General features: G+C 42.4%; 3 protein-coding genes across 4 annotated transcripts in view; 2 read left to right on the top strand and 1 right to left on the bottom strand.

Annotated features, from left to right (window-relative positions):
* The window catches only part of Taf9 (TATA-box binding protein associated factor 9), a 720,252-nt gene that overhangs the window by 252,230 nt on the left and 445,926 nt on the right, over positions 1 to 22,096 (bottom strand). The gene's annotated exons all lie outside the window — the stretch shown is intronic.
* The window catches only part of LOC127212339 (baculoviral IAP repeat-containing protein 1b-like), a 179,828-nt gene that overhangs the window by 22,947 nt on the left and 134,785 nt on the right, over positions 1 to 22,096 (top strand). The window contains exons 10-14 of one of the 2 annotated variants that reach the window (XM_051172430.1): positions 3,645 to 3,812; positions 6,495 to 6,647; positions 6,942 to 7,028; positions 8,281 to 8,445; positions 11,607 to 11,971. The exons of the other annotated variant lie outside the window; for it this stretch is intronic. Of the exons in view, the coding sequence (XP_051028387.1) occupies positions 3,645 to 3,812; positions 6,495 to 6,647; positions 6,942 to 7,028; positions 8,281 to 8,445; positions 11,607 to 11,971 (938 nt within the window). Of the gene's footprint in view, positions 1 to 3,644; positions 3,813 to 6,494; positions 6,648 to 6,941; positions 7,029 to 8,280; positions 8,446 to 11,606; positions 11,972 to 22,096 lie in introns of those variants that run through there. 2 annotated transcript variants of the gene reach the window in all.
* Positions 18,791 to 22,096, top strand: part of LOC127212180 (baculoviral IAP repeat-containing protein 1b-like) — a 25,581-nt gene continuing 22,275 nt past the window's right edge. The window contains exon 1 of the mRNA XM_051172252.1: positions 18,791 to 18,810. Within this exon, the coding sequence (XP_051028209.1) occupies positions 18,791 to 18,810 (20 nt within the window). The remainder of the gene's footprint in view (positions 18,811 to 22,096) is intronic.

Raw genomic sequence — 22,096 nt, 5'->3', positions numbered from 1 at the left:
GATATCCTGATCATCTGGCTCTTACAATCTTCTTGTCCCCTCTTCTGCCATGTTCCCTGAGCCTTAGCTGTGAAACTTTATATATATCTCAACTGGGGGTGGGTTCCACATGGGCCCTGGTTCTCTAGATTTTGTCCAGTTGTGGGTTTCTGAGATGGTCCATGTCTTCTATAAAAAAGAAGGTTCTTTGACAGGCAGTGGTGGTATGCACCTTTAATCCCAGCACTTGAGAGGCAGAGGCATGCAGAGTTCTCTGAGTGTGAGACAGCCTGGTCTACAGAGTGAATTCCAGGACATCCATTGAAACTCTGTCTCCAAAAACAAAAAAGGAAGCTTCTTTGATGAGGATTGACAGATACACTTATCTTTGCATATAAAGATAAGTATTTAGAGTGCAGGTAGAAATTATAGGTGTTTAGCAAAATGGCAATAGTAGGTTCTCTTCCAGGGTCCATGACCTCTTTAGGCACAGCGAGTTGGCTAGGCTTATGGTAGCAGGCATGAATTCCCTCCTACTGAGAGGCCTTAAGTTTTATATGGTAGCTGTTGGTTACCTCCAAGATACAAAATGCCATTACTACACGACAGTGTTTATCATGCCCTGCTGGTCACTGTTATGGCTTATGAGTTTATAGCTGAGTAGGACGGTGAATGCTTTTCTTCTTGACAGCTTGCAGAGCGCCTTTGGGTACTCTGAGAGCGGGTCTTTAGGGAAGAGGCTTCCAGGTCAGTTCCAGCTGGATTCTTCTAATTCCTGAGTTTGAAGTGTGTGATGTCTTCAGCTCTTTTTGGTTGGGTTACCTCACTTGGTTAGTTGGGCCAATGATCTGCCAATCTTGTTCATCTTTTCAAAGAACCATTTCTTATTCTTTGATTCTTGGTGTTGTTTTCTTTCTATTTCATTCATTTCTGCTTTGAGTTTTATTATTTATTGCTATTGACTGGTTCTGGATTTGCTTTATTCTTGTTTTTTCAAGTGTTTGAGTTGTACCATGAAGTCATTCACTTGTGCTTTCTCTGGTATTTTAACATAGGCACTTAGAACTCTACAGTTCTCATATAGGACTGCTTTCTGTGTGCCCACAGACTTTTTTGTGTGTTGTGTTTATTTAGTTATAGGAAATCCTTTTAATTTCCCTCTTGACTTCTCCTTTGACCCATTCATCATTCAGTAATCTTTATGAGTTTGTGCATTTCCTAGAGCTATGTATGGTGCTGATTTTAAGTTTTATTTTATCATGGTCATAGAGGATACGTCAAGTTATTTAAATCTTTCTGAATTTGTACAGAATTGTTTTGTGTCCCAGGATATGGTCTATTTTAGAGAACTTTGTGTGGGTTGCTGAGTAGAATGTATAGTCTTTGATGTTGGATAGAATATTTTATATGTATCTGTTATGTCCATTTAATGTATGATATCATTTAATTTTGATATTTCCCTGCTTATATTTTGTTAGCTGACCTATTTATTAGAGAAACTGAGGTATTGAAATCACCTAATATCAATAGGTTGATATTAATATTTGTCATTAATTCCATTAATATAGTTTTTATGAAACTGGATGCACCAGAATTTGTTGCATATGTGTTTACAATTATAGTGTGTTTTGGTTAGCTATTCCCTTGATTACAGTGATGAGTCCTTCTTTACTTCTTTTTTCTAGTTTTAGTTCAAAGTCTATTTTGTCAGATATTAGGAAAACAATATCTTCTTGCTTCCTAGTCTCATTTACCTGGAGTATTATTTACTATCTGTTTACTCTGTATAGGTGCCTGTCTTTATAGCTAAGATATGTTGCTTATAGACAACAGATAGATATATTGTTGACAAAACAACAACAACAATAATTGGCTTTTAGAGACAAGGTTAAATTGTGTAGCCTTGGCTATTCTGGAATTAGTTCTGTAGACCAGGCTGGCCTCAAACTCACAGAGATCCACCTTCTTCTGCTTCCTGGTGCTGGGCTTAAAGGTGTTTGGTACTTCTGCCTTGGAGGATTTTATTTCTTGATTCATTCTGCCAGCCTGCATAATTTGATTGGAGAATTGGGGCCATTAATATTTAAAGTTATTATCCAAGTGTGTGTTGATTATAGTAATTGTGCTGTTGATTTCTGGTGTTGTTTGTGTTCCCAGTGGTACCTTGTGTTTTAGTAATTATACCTTCAAATTTCTTTCTACATTCTCTTAGCTATGCTCATCCCTCCCTTCAGTCTGAAATATTACCTCCTGATTTTCTTTAGGTTTGGTTTGTTGGACTGTGGCAGATAGTTTTGCTCAGTATATTAGTCTAGGTTGGCTTTTTTTTTTTTTTTTTTTAGGACTTCAAATGCAGTGTTCCAGGCCCTTCTGACATTCAATGTTGCCGCTGAGAAATTAGCTGTTATTCAGATAGGTTTTCCTTTATATGTGACTTGTGTTTCTTCTCTTGATGCTTTCAATATCTTCTTTTTTCTGCATATTAAATGTTTAATTATAATATGCCATGAAGAGTTTCTTTTCTAGAACTGTCTATTTGGCTTCTCTGTGTTTCCTCTATGTTCTGTATTGATATATCTTTCCTTAGTTTGGGTAAGTTGTCTTACATGATATTGCTCGAGAGCTGGTCTATGTCATTCACATGGAATTTTTCTCCCTGATCTTTTTCTAAAATTCAAAATTTTGGCCTTTTCTTGGTGTCCTACATCTCCTGTATGCTTCTTTCCTGTGTTTCCCCTCCATATTCATTGCTTATTTCATCTAGATCCTCTACTCTGTCTTCAATTCCTCATATTCTATCTTCTGTTGATTTGTTCTAACTGTGATCTTTCCCTGAGTTTTCTTGTTGGGTTATTGGGGTTTTCAATTTCACATACATTGAGCTTGAGTCCTTCTCAGTGTCCCTCTCTCTCTTTATGAAATTTATTTTGAAATCCTGTCATTCTATCAGCCTTATATCTGTGAGTTTTGGATTGGGTCTAGGGGGTGAATATGGATCAGGTAGACACAGGAAACTGAGCTGATATGTAAGACGTGCATTATGGTTCAGTCTTGTGGGGCTTGGGGTGGGTGTGAGGTGGGGAGCATCAGACAAGCTCACCCCGCTAGACCCTGGAGAAAGATGTGCAGTGCATGGTTGGGTAGAGAGGTTGGGTGGCTTGTGGGAGTGTAGAAACAGGGTGAATTTTGGCAGAAACCTAGAGTGACACAGGCAGGGGTGGCTCTACTAGGTCCATGCATTGGATGTAGAACTCAGGGGTTTGGGGATAGGTGAGTGGAAGGGAGGATGGGAGGGTCACCTGGCTAGACCTTGGAAGAGGATGTCCAGGGTCCAGTTTGGTAGAGAGGCTCTGAATTACATTTTTGCATAAGTTGGAAGTAGGAGTTCAGCCATAATCTTTCACATGTGCCACCGATTGTTTACAGTTCCCACACTGTGGGTTGGGGCGATGTCTCATTTATTTTGGGATCCAGAGACCAGCACAGGGCTCCCCTATAGTCTATGATCAGCAGATGCCACAGCTGGCAGTATCTTCATCATGTGCCTCCTGGACAGATGTTAGGATGTCTGAGAACTTCCATCCTGATATGGATGAAGGTCACAGCACACTTGAGAACTTCCCCTTGGGACTCTTGAGTGATGGGAACTGTGTGCTGCTTTCCAGATCAACTCCTCTCTAACTTGGACACGTTTCTGGGCCTGAAAGAACTGTCTGTGAGACGATGTGACAAAGCTGATATGCTTTCAGTCCTTCCTGAAGAGTTCCCAAACCTCCACCACATGGAGACCTTATCCATCCAAACTTCCACCAAGTCTGACCCCTCCAGACTAGGTAAGGATGGGGCTTGGGTCTCCAGTTCATGTCTCAGCTGGAAAAGGTACTTGGCTAGTAATTGCTAGATGCATTAAGTCATCATTAGGTAAAACATTGCTGGGCCTGACAGTGTGAACCGTGTCCATGGGAATGTATGGGAACAGTGTTCTTCCTCATTAAGAGGGCAGAGATTCATTTGTTGCCTGAATCTTTTTTTTTTCAAATAACCATGTACAGCATTTTATTCATACTTAACAGATTTTTTTCTTAGTAAGCATTTATGTGCTATTCTTTTTATTTTTAATTTTTAAAAATTTTATTAATTTATTCATATTACATCTCAATTGTTAGCCCATCCCTTGTATCCTCCCATTCCTTTCTCCCACCTACTTCCCCCTACCACCTTCCCCTATGTCTGTCACTGAGGGGGACCTCCTCCTTCTGTATATTGTTGTCTGAGTCTTTAACGAGCCAGGAACTGTTCTGAGCACATCACAAATACTAATTCACTTCATACCCAGTGTGTGAGAAAACCACGGTGACTGTTGATCATCAACAAGGAAGTTGAGGTCTGCAATTGCTCAGCTAAGAAAATGCATCTTCAAAAAGAGAAGGTTTGCATTCATGCCTGAGCTTTACACTCCTAACACTTTCTCTCCATTGTAGTGAGTGGGAATTCTCTTCTTTTGGTGCTGTTTTAGTGGTGTGTGCAGATCTGCCTGCTGAAGGAGAAGGAATCTGACTGGGAGCAGTGTAGGTGTTGCCGCTCTCAAGGGAAAGGCTTCCCCTACACAAGTTCTGCTCCCGCTGCCTGGAAAGTTTCCCCAGTGCAAGTATAACAGTTCTGCTCCTGTCAGGGAGGTTTCCCCAGCAAAAGCTCTACTCAGGAGAAAGTGTTACAGCTCTCCTCTGAACGATATCCTGGCAGTCAGGAGCCAAGGAATACCACAAAGTTATACCGCACAACAGACCTCACACAAGAGATTTACTAGGAGGGACAACCCCAGAAAGGTCGCTGCATCTGCTCAAGAAAGAAGCAGTAGAGAACAGGGCAGAAAACCAGGTTTATATAGGTTTCTTTCTTTCTTTTTTTCTTTTTCTTTTTTTTTTTTTTTTGGAGGAGGAGAGGTCAGAGCTTTCCTGTTGGGGTAACCTCATGGACTAGTACAATATAGAATACTAATTAATAAGGAAACAGCTTTCTTTAACCATGCTAGCTTCCAAAGTAATAAATACAGAGAGACTATAATTTATTATTAAGCTGTAGGCGCTATCCTGGGCAAATTCTGAGCTATTCTAATCCTACTATCCTTAAAACCCACATAAAAGCCTATCACTTGCCAATCTGATGACTCACGGGTGGCTTCTGGGCCATCAGTCTTTTTTCACAATGATAAACTCATTGACCATCTTGCCTTATGTCAACTCCTTTCTCTCTCACTTCCTCTCATCTGTTACATCTTTTCTCCTTGTTCTCCTGGACTCTTAACCTCAATCTGGGAACCTAAACTCCATCTACCTCTCTTCTGCCCAGTCACAGGCTTCAGGGATAGTTGGGAAACATTCCCTATCATCATGTGGTTACAGGAGATAGTTTAATATTCATAATAGTGCCCATGGTAGGACAGCAACCAGATCTCAAGGCATAGAAATCAGCAGCATCTGAAAACAGTGCAGGAGACCCTATTCCAACAGCACAATTTTTTTATAGGGTGGGGCCTGGCTACTTTTCTGCCTTCAGGGTTTACAAACTTTACAAATCGAGTTCATGGCTTTTGAGTTAGCCTGAATAGCCACCAAGCAGTCTGGATTTTTCTCCATTTTTGTCCATCTGAGCCTCCTGTTGATGAACAGTTTTTAGAACATGTCATTTAGCAAAGTGACTAAACGCCATCAGATCCTTAATTTTTAAAACACTGAACACTAAGGAAATGTAAACCAGGAACTGACATAGCAGATTTGCATGCCAAACAGTACTAGGGTGAGGCGTGGTGGGTCCTGCCTGTAACCCCAGCGCTTGGGAGGCTAAGACAGAAGGACTGTCACATCCAAGCCAGACCAGCTCTGTAAATGTAGTTATTCCCAGGGTTTTTTTTTTTTTTTTTTTGGTCTGAAAAGAAACAAAAGCAAGCAAACAACCCCATTTTCCAGGTGGGTGAGATGGATCAGCAGGTAAAGGTACTTGCTGCCAATCCTGATGACTTCACTCCCACAGAGCTCTGTGGCGAAAGGGAATAGCAAGCTCTCCCAGTTTCCCCTGACCTCCCCATATGTGCTGTGTCACATGGGTGACCCCACACACACCACATGAACATAGATTACATGACTTTACATGGTTTTTAAGTTGTGCTTCAGAGTTGCCCTCCCCTTTCTGTCACTCTGTACAGAATTCCTATTGTGTCAGTGCAGTATGCACACACAGTGAACTTAGGATGCTGACACTGCAGGTGAGATATAGGGAAGAGAAAACTGATCCAGAGAGGGTCAGGAACTTGCCCCAGGTCTTCTGTTCAGTAGTCAGTTGCAGAAGCTGAGCACAAGCCCAACATAGTGTGAGCTCTAGATACTGTGCTACTGTGCCATTACAGTATGTGCCATGTGTCACTGCCTGTTTAATCAATGTGGCTGCAGCTTGAGAGACCAATTCTGATGGGAATTTGTAGTCTGATCTAACTTCTGAAAATCTTTTATTTTTTCCAGTTAAATTGATTCATAACTCTCCAAATCTTCATGTTTTCCGCCTAAAATGTGATTTCCTTTCGAATTGTGAGTCTCTCATGGCTGTGCTTGCTTCCTGCAAGAAACTCAGAGAGATTGAGTTTTCTGGAAGATGCTTTGAACCCACACCATTTGGTAAGAACTGTACAACTTTGACTTTAGATGCTCCTGTGTGCAAAGTCATTCAGCACTCTAGAAGTAAAATGCAACCGATGTCTCTGGAGCCTGATCTTTAGTGAGGCTTTCACAAGAGTGAAGTACATCTCTGTCTATGACTTAAACCTTTCATTTTCATAGCTGCTTAGTCATAGGGTTCAGTCTGCATATTCTATCACTTTGCGTCTCATTTGAAATACTCTTTATTTCAACTGTTCTCTGTGTCATAGGAAATGTATCTGACCTAACTGAATTTTATTTTCCCTTTTCTAGTCACCATATTGCCAAATTTTGTTTCTCTGAAGATATTGAATCTTAAAGACCAACAATTTCCAGATAAGGAAACATCAGAAAAGTTTGGTAAGTTTATAAAACAGTGTTTCTTCATTTATTCTTTCCCTCATCATCTTCCTTCTCCTCCTACAGTGGACCCACAACAAAGCAGGCTGTGTACAGCCGTTCCTTGACGTCCATGACAGTTGGGTCCAGGGCCTGCTGCTGCTACAAACACCAGAGACGCTCTATTTCATCATATAAAATAGTGGCAGTGCTATCCTGTGCCCCACATCTCCAGACACTTTCAACCATCTCTCCACTGCCTTCAATATCTAATGCAGTGTAAATGCTATGTAAATAATGTTACACTGTGCTGTTCTGGGCATAATGAAGAATGAAACTGTCTGTACATGTTTGGTACAAAACCTATTTTTATAATTTGAGCCAGTGGTTGGTCGATGTTCTTATACTTTAGCAAACTAACTTATCTATCCACTTCCCCTACAAAGAAAACAAAATGATACATATAAGAAATGTTTAATACTTTTGATTAAGAAATGACTATGAAGCCCAGTGTGGTTGTACACACATTGAATCCCAGCACTCCATAGGGATGGGCAATAGGATCTCTGATTTGAGGCCAGCCTAGTATATAGATCAAGACCAAGGAAAGCCAGGGCAGGCTGAAAAAGAATACATTACCTGGAAAGCTCTCTACCAGAGCTTCCTTGTATTTCAGTGGTAGGCAGTCCAAATGTCAGCAGTGCAAGGTTCACAGCAGGTGGTCCAGACACAGTGAAGCTCCTCCAGCAAAGATCAACAGCTTAAGAATATGATAAGCAGCACAAAGGATCCTCCCAGCCGGGGTTGGACAGCTCAAAAATCAGCACAGCTCTGTGTGGCTTCTACTCAGCTAGCCACAAGCTGAAGCACATTCACTGTCCCTCCCTTCTACTTTCTGTGCATCTCTTTTTCTGTCGTCCTGACTTCTTATTCTCTATGGCTTTTCCCTATGTTCACTGCCTGTCAACTGGTTGCTTGCTCTGCCTCTTGACCTATGGTTGACTTTATTTAATTCTGTTCAGCTATAAAGTGCTTGGATTAAAGGCATGTGCTAGGGCTGACCCACACCACAACTAGAAACAGGTTTTTTCCAGTAAACAACACAATCTCGGGGTTCACAGTGTGATCAAATATCCTGCAACACTGATCCTTTTTCTTTTTCCTGTGAAAAGGACAGTGATAAGGTGGGGCCTCTAGGACTCCAGAGTGTCACGGTCACACGCTGCTCATGGTGGAACACCCACAGGGGATGGCTTTGTTGTGTCTCCCACAGCACAGGCCCTGGGCTCTCTCAGGAACCTGGAGGAACTGCTTCTTCCCACTGGGGACGGGATTCACCAAGCGGCCAAACTGATTGTCCAGCAGTGTCTGCATCTTCAGCGTCTCCGAGTCCTTGCTTTTATCGAGACTTTGGATGATGACAGTGTGATGGAAATTGGTGAGTTTACCTTTAAAAAGGGTTTCCCTCGTGTGGAAGCAGCGGTCTCATTGGAGCTGTCTGCTGCTGGTGTCTAGACCAGGGAAAGGCTGCCAGAGTCTTCCTCATTTGCACTATCATGCTTCTACTTCTTGTGCCCTTCTGCAGACTGGGATTTACCCTGGTCTGACTGGAAGGGCCACAGCCTTTTTTTTTTTTTTAAATAGTGCGGGTGGGTGGGTTGGATGTAGGGGGTGAAGGAAGGGAGGTATAAAAGCATCCAGTCTGTGGTTTTGTTTTCCCAGTGCCGGGGTTGAGCTCAGTGCCTCACCACAGTGCATACACCACAGCCCAGTACAATCTGTGTCCTCATAGTTGATGTTTCAGACACCTGCCCAGGTCTTCCTTTAGTCAACTGTTACTGACAATGTGTAAAGGAAGGTTCAAAAAGCTGAAATGTAGAGCTGCATCCATTTTCCTGTGCACGTTACTGAAACATTCGTTATCTAAGTCAGTGTAGCAGTCCTGTGAAGGCAGAAACCTTCACCAGTGACCTGAAGCCCAAGTTGTGTCCATTCTTCAACACTGCCTTCCACTTTCTCACATAGATGACCTACACACTGCTCTGTCTCATTGTAGCTTCCTTTGCCACTCAGCTTTTCAGGTAAGGGAATCATATATCATAGGCCCTTCTTTGTCTTTTTTCACCCCAAATTATGTTTGTGCCTTATGTTCAGAGTAACCCATGAGATCAGAGTGCGTTGAGTTTAGTGCCGGGTATTGTTTCATTTATGACCATATGTGCCTTCTGTGTGTTCATGTTATGCCGAGATCACAAGATCCCCAAAGACCACTCAGGAGCCACTTCCAATGCAAACACCTTATTAACATGCAGTAGCATAAGTTCCTATCACAAGAAGAAGAACACAGTACTTATTATCCTATGCATGGGGGCAGGGGAGCTTCCAGATAGGATTAAAGGTCATTTGCTGTAGGGTAGGATCTCCTTAGCATAGGGTAGGGAACTTCCAGGAATCCCTAGGTGCTTGCTGAACAGGTTCTCTCAGGAAAGGGTCAGGCCTGGAATCTCCCCTGCTGGCTATGTGACACTCCTTAGATTTCTAGGATTCAGAAAGGGTACCTAGCTGAGAAGGGGAGTGCTGTTGCTGCGTGCTGAACTGGAGGCTATCCAGAAGCACCAGCCTTCAGCCTCTCCAGAAGAGCCCTACAGAGCACAAAGAACCAGAGAAACCACCTTTCCGTACTGCTATGCCAGCTTTCACCCTCATCAGAGGGTGCTTCACATTCTGTCTCTAGTAGATATTACAGTCTCTCACAGGTCAGGTACTCTGTGATTTCCATGGGGTAAGAAACCCCAAAGCTTTAGTTGAGGAGTTGAGGGATGTCTTTCAGATTGACTAGCATCTGAAAGAAAGGCAGAACAGAGGAAAAAGACATGACTATATCTTTCTGAGATGGGCCTCAGATGCCAGGCAGAGGCCACCTGACCCATGGAGGCTTGGCTTAGAGGCCATGCACTAGAGGTCAGGAATTCTGAGAAGAAAAACACATTATCTTAAGGCGAACCCATCTTCCTAAGGATGGTCTCCTAGCCAGGACCCTGACCTGCTCCACAGGATAAACACTTAAAGGAGGAACTAAGGGCATGTCTCCACCTGAGATAGGTTCCATTCTTTGCACCATAATTAGTTCCAGAGTTATGTTTAAATCTCCAGCAGTGCTCTTTAGATTATGTGAGGTCCTGAGTTTATGCCCAAACACCACAAAAGTTAGTCAGTCAATCTATTCATCGATCGATTGATCTCAGCCACCTTGTCCACCTTCCTATAGTTCTTTCATATATTCTTCTTTTATATATTCTATTATATATTCAACCTGCGTGCAAAGCACATGTAGAGTTTTAAGATCTTTCTAGTAGACTATTGCTTTTTATCTGTGGTGGCACTTCCTGCCTTAGCTCACTTCTTGTATATTAAGACAGGCAGCCAGTATCATTTTCATGTCTTTCCCTGCCTTTTACTTTAAGTTTCCTGTGACCCACTAAGGCTGCACAGAGAAACCCTGCCTTGTAAATCCAAAACAAACAAACAAACAAACAAACAAACAAAACTTAAAAAAAGAAATAAAAATTTAATAACATATCTACCTTACTAAGGTTTTCAAAACATTGGCTCTCTTCTACTATGTGAGTTCTATGGATCAAACTTGGTCATCAGTTTTGCCTAGAGGGTCTCCTTTTCTTCTGAGCCAGCTCAGTGTGGAAACAGTATTCATCTTTCAATGGACAACTGACAGATTACTCCTAGCCAATGTTTCAGTTTTACAACTAGGAGACAGAACTTATACCATAACAACAGAGAACTGTTCCAGTGTGATGTGGAGATGAAAGGAAACCAGGGGACAGCATGCCATGGATGGGGAGTGCCGAGCTTTTCTCTGGTCCTTCCAGAAGAGTATTCTTTCAAGGATTGAGAAATACTCCCTGACAATCACAGAAGATCTCTATTCACAACAGAGCAGAACCACTGTCTAAGGCCTCTGTCCTTAAACTCAAGCTACAGCATGATCGTGGGTGAAATCTACCCCAACCTTCCCCATATTCAGTGAAAGTGGTTAGACAATTAAAAACAAAACAAAAGCTCCACTAGATCATCACTTCCAAAGTCATGGCCCATGGTGATTGAGAACTCACCATGAGTCTGGTTCCATTTCCTTCAGAGCCCCTGCTCTCAGTAACCGCGAGTCCCTACTTAGCTATAAGTGGAAGGCACTGTAGCAGCCACTGAGAGGACAAACTTTTATGAGTGTCACCATCTCTTTTCTGCAAAACTGGAGACACCATTGCTACAATTTCTCAATCCTCTGTATGGTAACATGTTTCATAGCTGTGTTTTACCTTGACATATATCCTCCTGTGAGACCAGAAGTCCTCATTGCCCTGACAACCACAACTCTCTGTGCTCAACTTTCTGGTCTCTGCTTCCCTCTTGCAATTTGAACCAGGCGCTCCCTATTAACCAGACAGCTGCTTGGTGCTTCCAAGGGCAATCTCTCACACGTCATGCTCTCGCTTCCACTGTCCGGGTTGGGAGCAGTACAGTAACTTGTCACCATGATTAACCACCCCAGGATTCTCTTTCCATAAACGTTTTGTTTTCCAGCTAAGGTAGCCGCCAGCGGAGGTTTTGAGAAACTTGAGAACTTAAACCTTTCACTGAATCACAAGATTACAGAGGAAGGATACAGACGTTTCTTTCAAGCTCTGGACAACCTGCCAAACTTGCAAGAGCTGGACATCTGTAGATATATCCCAGAATGCATCCAAGTTCAGGCCACCACTGTCAAGGCTCTGAGTCAGTGTGTGTCCCGACTCCCCAGCCTCACCAGGCTCAAGATGCTCAGTTGGCTCCTGGATGACGAGGACATGAAAGTGATCAATGCAGTGAAGGAAAGACACCCCCAGTCCAAACGCTTGTTTGTCTTCTGGAAATGGGTAGTGCCCTTCTCTCCTGTCACTCAGAAGTGACGGGTGCAGCAGAAGGCTAATGGCAGGTCTGAAAACCACAACTTCTAATACATTTCACTCTAGCTGACTAAGGGGATAACCCCAGCATTTAGGAGACTGAGGCAGGAGGTAACAATGTGGGATATATAGTAAGACCTTATTTCCACATCAAAACCATTTTACTAATGACTGCATATACAAAAATATTTACTAACTGTGTAAGGCTGATATTTTTCCATTTATTTTATATAGATGGATTTCTTTGCCTGCATTTATATCTATCTATGAATTCCATTGAGTGTCTGGTGTCTACAGCATTCAGATGCGTGCATTGGATCCCTTGGGTCTGGAGTAATAGATGGCTGAGAACCTCCATTTGGGTGCTGGACCACACTGTGTTCTTCTACAAAACAAGTGCTCTTAATCCTTGAGCCATCTCTCCAGACCAGAGCTGCTAATTTTATAAAAGCCCACATGCTCATCACTGAACCTGGGAGCTATAATGAGCAGTGCCTTGGCTGTCCTTGTACAGTCCTCCTGTCTAACGTCTGGAGCTTCATCCAAGTTCACACAGAGAACCTCCCATGACCAAGGTCAACAGGAATCATGTAGGGGAAAGGACCATCTCAATCTATGTAAAGCCACAACATGGAAGGCATATTTGATGGAAGTTAAAAACGGCCTGTCTACAGACTGAATCAGTCTTACACATGATAAAGAAAGAGGCAGCTTCACCATAGGATGCAGATTAACTCTTGCTGGGAGATGCTCTTAGTCTTTGCAGGGCTCTTGTGTATTCACCAGCCTTGAGGTGGCCATGCTTGCTTACATCATCTTTCATCAATTGCCAGTGTGAGGAAAAATCGGGCTTGAGAGGTTTAAAAAGTACTTTGTTTTCTGAGGCTTTTAGAATTTAATCTGTGAGCATGCATGTGCAATTTGGGCTTATGATTTTCCTAGGATTTCATGGTCCTTGGTACATATGGTTCTATCTATAAGGACTTCTAGGTATATTCATGTGGTGGTTTGGATTGAAATGGCCCCCATAGGCTCATATATTTGAATGCTTGGCCCATGAGGAGTGGCACTATTAGGAGGTGTGGCCTTGTTGGAGGAAGTGTGCCACTGGGAGTGGGCTTTGGGCTTCAAATGCTCAACTCAGGCCCAGTCTCACGCTCTTTCTGCTGCTGGATGTAGAATTCTCAGCTGCATGTCCAGAACCATTTCTGCCTGTGTGGAGCCATGTTCCTGCCATGATGAAATGGACTAAGCCTCTGAAACTGTAGGCCAGGCCCTGTGAAACGTTTTCCTTTATAAGAATTGTCATGGTCAGCTGGGCATGGTGATGCTCAAGTTTAATCTCGGTGTAGTAAGAATTTTGGTTTCTTTAATAAACCCTAGTTATGATATGGCATATATTTTTGTTTTAATCCCAGATGTGGGATATGGGGCTGCTTCAGATTGTCCATACTTAACTGTGATTTGTCTTGTGCTTGGGCAGGAGCATGATTCTACCAGATGAAGATTGTTTGTGTTTGGAATTCTGGGGAGTCTTGAGAGAGTATAAAAATGCCAGAGTCCTGAAAGAAGTGGCTGCTTCTCCCACTGCTCCTACTGCTCCTGCTGCTCCTGCTGCTCCTGCTGCTCCTGCTGCTCCTGCTGCTCCTGCTGTTCCTGCTGCTCCTGCTTCTGGTTGGTATTTGCTGATTGCTGGTTGCTGGTTGCTGGTTGCTGGTTGGAGAGAGCCTGTTTGTGAAGATCAAACTTGCCCAAAGGACCTCAATTGCCTAAATAAGCAGGAAGTAGTTTAATGAAAATGACGCCCCCTTTTCCTCTCTAAAATTTTATTATTTCCTACCTAGTTTTGGGGGTCTGGAAGAGATGGACATGGCATAGGGAGGCAGAAAAAGAATCCAAAAGTGTAGCTCAAATGCCGCTATATCCTAACACTTGGGAGACAGAGGCAGATCTCTTTAAGTTTAAGTCAGGACAACCAGGGCTGTTACACAGAGAAACTCTGTCTTGAAAAAGCAAACAAACAACAACAACAACAAAAAGAGTTGTTCTGGTCATGTGTCTCTTTACAGAAATAGAACACTGACTAAGACAATAAAATTGATTATGATAGTCATTTATATCATAATGTATATTGAAACATCACTATTCACCTAACTGGCATACTTCAAATATGCATGCGGGAAAGCTTTTTTTAATTAGGAAAAGCATTGGGTATGTCTAATAAAGTTATACAGTAGGCATTCTTTTAATTCTCTCTGGACTATTTCTCTTTTGTCTGTGTTGTTTCTATACTTAATATAGAGAATCAAGTTTGTGGTGTAGCTCAAAGATGATGCGCCTGGTTAGTATTCGTGAGGCCCTGAGCATCGTCCCCAGCACTGAAAAGAAAAGCTTAGCTTTAAAGCATTGACTGAGGCTGTTTCTGTTGAGACAAATTGATCATCGTTTCGATTATCTGATATGTTAATACCTTTCAGAGTCCTCTGAAAAGACAGGAATCATGAGGATATTTACACAGGGAAGTTTGGGGAAAGTGTAACACAGTCATTAGCTCTAGCTGGGGACTGGACTAAAGAGACTGGCTTGTAAGGAATAGGAGGAACTCTGACCACACTCAGGCTCTCCAGCCTTGCCTGAGAAACCCTGGTGTTTAGAGCAATGCCTTGCAGGACAAAACCATAACACCAAAGCTTGTAGGACCGTGGAGCTGCAGGGCTGTATTTAGCTGCAAGAGACCTCAAAATGAGCAGCTTAGCCACTGTGTGCTGCCTCAGGTGCTTATGGATGGAGATGGTTGGTGCTGCAGGGACCTCCTTACCTCTCCAGAACCAGCAGGAACCACCAGGTGTCTCAGCAGCGCCCTCTACTGACCACACTGTGCATGCAGCGATGACAGAGGAGTGATGTTCAGAACAGGATGCCTGGAACTACATGGATGCTTAACTTAGAAAGAGGAGGCATGGAGATCCAAGATGGCACCGAACACACAGGGTGTCTGATCTGCAGGATAGAGACTAGGGACCAGGCTGGGAGCTACAGACCATGAGACCTGAAGAGCCCTAGGTGAGAGGAGTCCACAAAGTGTAGAGCACAGGTGGGTCCGGCCTCAGGCCACCCAACTGACCCACGGAGGACGAGTGCCTAGTCCCCTAAGTCTGGACCAGTGCTGTCAGTGAACTGCTGCCATGTGCTGTATCAGGGACTCGGTATCTGAGACTGAACAGTGGGCAGTGTTACACCATCCTGGAGCTGCTTGCCTTGGAAAAAATGCAGAAAAATGGGTAGTTCTGACCCCAGACTGACCTATGAGTCCTGAGAAAGCCCAGGGGCTGGCGACCACATGGACCCAAAGCCCAACAAAGCCAAGCATGAGTGACTCCTCTGTGCTCTCTGTCTCACTCTCAGACTGATCTCTGGGCAGGCTGTTGGAGGGAGACCTGAGCATGTGTATCTGGGCCCTCCAGCCACAGCTCCAAAGCTGCACACTCGGGTTGACTGATCTAAGGCCTCATGTTCTGAATGGATTGGGCAGAAACCTCCCTCCCTGGGGACTGTTCCCTCACACTTGAGCAGAACTGTTCTGGCCTGAACAGATGGGCAGATGCCTAGCTAGCCACCACAGCTCAGCAGAGGCTCCCACGCTCTTGGAAGGGTCTGATCCAGCCTGAGAGGATCGCACAGAAAACTATCCACTTGCCCCAACATCACAATTTCGAACATCTATGCTCCCAATACAAGGGCACCCACATTTAAAAATTGAATCAAGATCAGATAAACAAATTAAATAGTCATATTTCTCCTATAGAAATAGAAGCTGTCATTAAAAGTCTCCTCAAAAAAGCCCTGGGCCAGATGGTTTCAGCACAGAATTCTATCAGACCTTCAAAGAAGAGCTAATACTGATACTCTTCAAGCTACTCAACAAAATAGAAATGGATGGAACATTACCAAACTCCTTCTATGAGGCCACAGCCATCTTGATACCTGAGCCTCACAAAGATCCAACAAAGAAAGAGAATTTCAGACCAATTTCTCTTAGGAATATTGATGCAAAGATACTCAATAAAACACTCGCAAACTAAATCCAAGAACACATCAAAGACATCATTCACCATGACCAATAGGCTTCCTTCCAGGCATGCAGGGGTGGTTTAATGTACAGAAATCCATCAATGTAATCCACCAAATAAACAAACTGAAAGAAAAAAAAAAAACCACATGATCATCTCCTTAGATGATGAAAAAGCATTTGACAAAACCCAACACTCATTCATGTTTAAAGTTTTGGAGAGATCAGGGATACAAGGCACATACCTCAACGTAATAAAGGCTATATACAACAAGCCAATAGCCAACATCAAATTAAATAGAGAGAAACTCAAGGAAATGCCTCTAAAATCAGGGACCAGACAAGGCTGCCCACTTTATCCATATCTCTTCAATTGGGTTCTTGATGTTCTAGCAGAGCAATAAGAAAAAAAAAATGGAGATCAAGGGGATCCAAATGGGAAAGGAGGAAGTCAAAATATTCCTATTCACAGACGATCTGTTAGTGTACATAAGTGACCCCCAAAATTCCACCAGAGAACTCCTACAGCTGATTAAGCACCTTCAGCAAAGTGCCTGGATACAAAATTAACTCAAAAAAGTCAGTAGCCTTCCTGTATACAAATGACAAATGCACTGAGAAAGAAATTAGGAAAACTACACCCTTCACAATAGCCACAAACACTATAAAGTATCTAGGAATAACTAACCAAGCAAGTTAAAGACTTGTTTGAAAAAAAACTTCAAATCTCTGAAAAAGGAGATTGAAGATGACATCAGAAGATGGAAAGATCTCCCTTGTTCATGGATCAGGAGAATTAACATAGTAAAAATGGCCATCTTACCAAAAGCAATTTACATATTCAGTGCAATCCCTATCAAAATATCTATACCATTTTTAAAAGACATTGAAAGATCAATTCTCAATTTCATATGGAAAAACAAAAAACCTAGAATAGCTAAAAACAATCCTGTACAATAAAAGATTCTCTGGAGGAATCTCCTTACCCAATCTCAATCTGTACTATAGAGCAACAGTAATTAAAACAGCATAGTACTGGCATAGCAATAGGCTGGTTGACCAATGGAATTGAATCAAAGACCGAGAAATAAATCCACCATATATGGACTCTTGATTTTTGACAAAGAAGCCAAATCTATTCAATGGAAAAAGGATAGCTTCTTCAACAAATGATGCTGGTCTAACTGGACATCTACATGTAGAAAGATGCAAGTAGATCCGTATTTATGCACAAAACTCAAGTCCAAGTGGCTTAAAGACCTCAACATAAAACCAGAGACACTAAATTGGTTAGAAGAAAAAGTGGAGAAGAGCCTGGAACACATTGGCACAGGAGACAACTTCCTGAACAGAACACCAACAGCCCAGGCTCTAATATCAACAATTAATAAATGAGACCTCATGAGGCTGAGAAGCTCTGTAAGGCAGAAAACACTGTCAACAGAACAAAGCGACAGCCTACAGACTGGGAAAAGATCTTCACCAACCCTACATCTGGCAAAGGACTAATATCCAAAATATATAAAGAGCTCAAGAAATTAAACACCACCAAACCAAATAACCAATTAAGATATGGGGCTCAGAACTAAACAGAGACTTCTCAACAGAGGAATATTGAATGTCTGAGAAACGCTTAAAGAAAAGCTCAACGTCCTTCATCATCAAAGAAATAAAAATGAAAATGACTCTGAGATTCCATCTTACACCCATCAGAATGGCTAAGATCAAAACTCAAGTGACAGCTGACGAGGATGTGGAAAAAGGGGAACACTCCTTCATTGCTGGTGGGAGTGCCAACATGTACAACCACTTTGGAAATTAATCTCGCACTTTTTCAGAAAACTAGGAATAGGGTTACCTCAAGACTCAGATATTCTACTCTTAGGAATGTACCCAAAAGATGCTCCACCACACAACAAGGACATATGCTCAACCATGTTCATAGCAGCCTTATTTTCAATAGCCAGAACCTGGGAACAACCTAGAAGCCCCTCAGTCAAAGAATGGATAAAGAAATTGTGGTACATTACACTATGGAATACTACTCAGCTAGTAAAAACAAGGAAATCCTGGAATTTGCAGGCAAATGATGGAACTAGAAATGTTCATCCTGAGTGAGTTAACCCAGACTCAGAAAGATACACATGGGATATACTCACTTATAATTTGACACTAGACTAACAGAGATGTTCCCTGAAATTCTTCACTTAGCCAGAGATTGGGATAGATACTGGGACTTCCTATTGTGACTCTAGGTTTGGGATATAAGAAAGAATGGAGAAATAGAAGGATCCAGAGGGGGCCAAGAAACCTACAAGAAGACCATTAAGGCTGGCAGATCTGGACCCAGGCCAGTCAGCTTACACTACTGTACCAAGCAAGGACAATGCATGCAGTAAACCTAGAAACCCTATTCAAATCTAGCCAATGGACACCACATTCTCCACAGTTGTGTAGAGAGCACAGATTGACTCAGACATGAACTCTGGTGTCCCATATTAGACCACTTCCCCTTGCTGGGGAGGTCTGGTGACACTCAGAGGAAGAGTAAGCAGGCTACCAGGAAGACACCTGATAGGCTGTGATCTTATAGTGAGGGATATAGTGGAGGAATAGAGTGAAAGAGGGAGGGAGGGGAGGGAAAATAGAAGTGAAGAGATAACAAATGTGTAATCTGAATAAATTACTTAATTTAAAAAAAGAAACAGGAGGCAATGACTTGGTAACTGACTTAACTCATTAAATGTAGTAGCATGGGTGAAAAAGAACCTAGGTGAGCTGTGTACAGTAGCACACATGTGTAAACTCAGCTACTCTGGAGGCTGAGGCAGGAGAAGCACAAGTTCAAGGCCAGCCTGGGCAATCTAGAGAGACACTGTCTCAAAATAAAGTCAAGGAAGAGTTGAAGGGGCTGCTCAGTGGTAGAGCACTGGTCCAGCCTTTGTGAGGCCCTGAGTTTGGTCCCTAACATTGCAAAGAAAAAAAAAAGAAACATTTTAATAAGGGTCAGTGGTCCTGTAACCCCAGAAGAAAACAAAGTAGAGTTGTGGATCCCAATCCCAATTGGTACATCTACCAAAGAACTCCTGCCCCTAAGGCTCAGGAAACATTGCAGAAGAGGGTGAGGAAAGATTGTAAGAGCCAGAGGATCAGGAAGTTTGCTGTGAGACCATATCTTCCGGTAATGTCTACACCCATAAAGCCATGAAGTCTAAGCAACATGACTGCCCTAATCTGACCTGAATGAGGATGACACCAGTGACCCTGCCAAACTGGATGGCGCAAGACCAGGTGGCCTCAACCCTACACAAGGAACTATAGGCAACTGAGGAATACTGAGATTGGGAGAAACAGTCTTTCTCAGGGAGGAGCACACAGGTTGGTGTGTTCTCTGGTGGACCTACCTCACAACAATTACAGGGCGACCACAGAGAACACACATGGACACTCTTAATGCAGAAAAGAAAGTCTTTCTCACCAGCTGGTGGCTGCATTGGCACTTGCCCAAATCATGCACGCCCCCATCCTCACTGTTCTTTGTCATTGACACACAAAGCCACATCCTGGTTGACGTTTAGCAGGAAGAGCTAACAGAAGCAGAACTACAGAAGCCAACTTAGCACATTTAGGGACTTTCTTGGATCCAGGAATCATGGGCCGATGTTCATTGATTAGGTTTTGTTTCTGTTTCGACAGATGTTAGGGCCTACATGCTGGGTTTAAAGTCAGAATGGTGCTTCCAACGTGGCATTAATTGGGCAAGGGTCTGGGGGCCTGTCACAAAAACATATACACAAGTAACATTATACAGATTGTAGGTTGTATTTAGGCATATATATATATGTATATACACATATCTTTGTATGTAACAACAATTAATGCAAAGAGAAGTCATGAATTTAAAAGAAAACAAGGATAGATAGATATAGATACAAGAGAGGGTTTGGAGGAAGGAAAGAAGAGAGAGAAATGATGTAATTACACTATAATCTCAAAAAGAAAGGGAAAACGAATAAATCAAAAGCATCAAACAAAAACCTAATTAAATTTCCAACTTCCTTTTCTGATCCCACATTCAGTATGCCAGTTTGCCTCAACTTCCTCTATCCTTCCACTGCATCCATCTGGGCAAAATCTATCCTCAGCTGCCTTTCTGAACGTCTCCTGCACATCCTTAGAAGATTTAACTCATTTTCAATCCTTCTTAGAGACTGTGCTGGCTTGAATAAGAATGGCCCTCATAGACACGCATTGAGATGCTTCAGAAGAGGCTCTAGGAGATGCGGTCTTGTTGGAGTAGGCGTGGCCTTGTTGTAGAAACTATGTCACTGGGCATGGGCTTTGGGGATTCAAATGCCAAAGACAGGCCCAGTGTGTCACTCTCTTCCTGCTGCCTGCAGATCCAGATGTAGAACTCCCAGCTACCTCTCCAGCGCCATGCCTGTCTGCATGCTGCCATGCTTCCAGTCATGATTATAATGGACTAAACCTCTGAACCTAGTCCCAATGGTGTCTCTTCACAGAAATAGAAACCTTAAGTAAGACATAAACCAAAACCCACTGAAATAAAGCTTACATTAAAATACAGTACACAGACAAATATCACAATTGGATCAAGTAAAAAAAGAGATAAAAATATAAAGTTATGAATAACAGCGACTTCAGATATGATTTTATTAACATAAAAAACCCCAACAGAAATCCAGAGAATTTTCTGGAATTTCTCTGAGGAAGAGTCTTCACCTCAAACCAAATTTTCATTTATGTCGTCTCCCAATTTTCATTTATGTCGTCTCCCGCAAGGTTTTACCTCCTCTGTTGCACCAAAACAGCTGTTTTAGCATCCTAGAGACCTCCACACTGGTACATCCAATGACAATCTATCTATCTATCTATCTATCTATCTATCTATCTATCTATCTATCTATGTATCTATCCTCTGTCTATTATCTATGTATCTATCTAATCTATGTATCTATCTTCTGTCTACTATCTATCATTTATCTATCTATCTACTATCTATCATCTATCAACTATCCATCTACCTCGTACCTATCTATCATCTATCTATTTATCTTCTATTTATCTATGTATTTGTCTAATCTAACCTTTCACCCACTAAGTCAGTTAGTGCTGATCATGTGAATGTGGGCATGGGACCTTCAACTGGAGCTTGGGACAACTACAAGTAGCCAAAAATTTTGGGGGAAATATGGTTCTCTTTCCTCATGCATCTATCATAGCTCTTGAGTAAGAAAGGGGGCCTAGAGAAAGCTTCACTCATCCATGAGAGAATTTTGACTGGATTAATTGTGTAGATCTTGTGCAATTAACCACAGCTGGTGTGAGTTTATGAGTGCAATAGTCATGTGAAATCCTGCAGTTTCATTTCATAACACCCTCCCATCATCCTTCTCTTACATTCCTTTCAGCTCCTCTTCTACAATGTTCCATTGAGCGTTGGTAGTACAAGAGGAGGCACTGGGAAAGATATCTCATTAAAAACAGACACTTTTCATTTAGGGCTCAGCCTCCGTCTTTTACTGTGCTGACTAATCTTGGCTGTTAATTTGACTACATCTGGAATCATGTAAAAAACCAAGGCGCTGGAAACATCTGTGAAGGACTTCCCTGATTGGATCATTTGAGGTGAAAAAGGCCTCCCTAAATCAGGGCCATACCTTCTAGTGTCAACCTACATAAAAGACATGAAAGAATTATGCTTCTGCTTTTTTCCTGCTTCTCCCCCCTCCCCACTTTTAGTGGAAAATCCATCTGCCCTGTTGCTGAGGCATTCCTTCACTAGCATTACAAGTTACTTCTTTGGGATTCCAGTGTAGACTGAAGACCAGCTGAGACAGCCAGCTTAGTAGACTGACCCAGATTTTTGGCCTTTGTAACATAACAAAGAATATTCATTGTTGAACTGGCTGGACTGGATCACAGCCTGTAAGCCACTAAATTCCATATGTATATGTACACACACACACACACACACACACACACACACACACACACACACACACAGAGAGAGAGAGAGAGAGAGAGAGAGGAGAGAA

The sequence above is a fragment of the Acomys russatus genome, chromosome 30 (assembly GCF_903995435.1).
Source record: "Acomys russatus chromosome 30, mAcoRus1.1, whole genome shotgun sequence".
NCBI classification, from domain to species: Eukaryota; Metazoa; Chordata; class Mammalia; order Rodentia; family Muridae; genus Acomys; species Acomys russatus.
The sequence above is the reverse complement of the archived record's forward strand: the minus strand, read 5'-3'. Positions and strand labels throughout refer to the sequence as shown.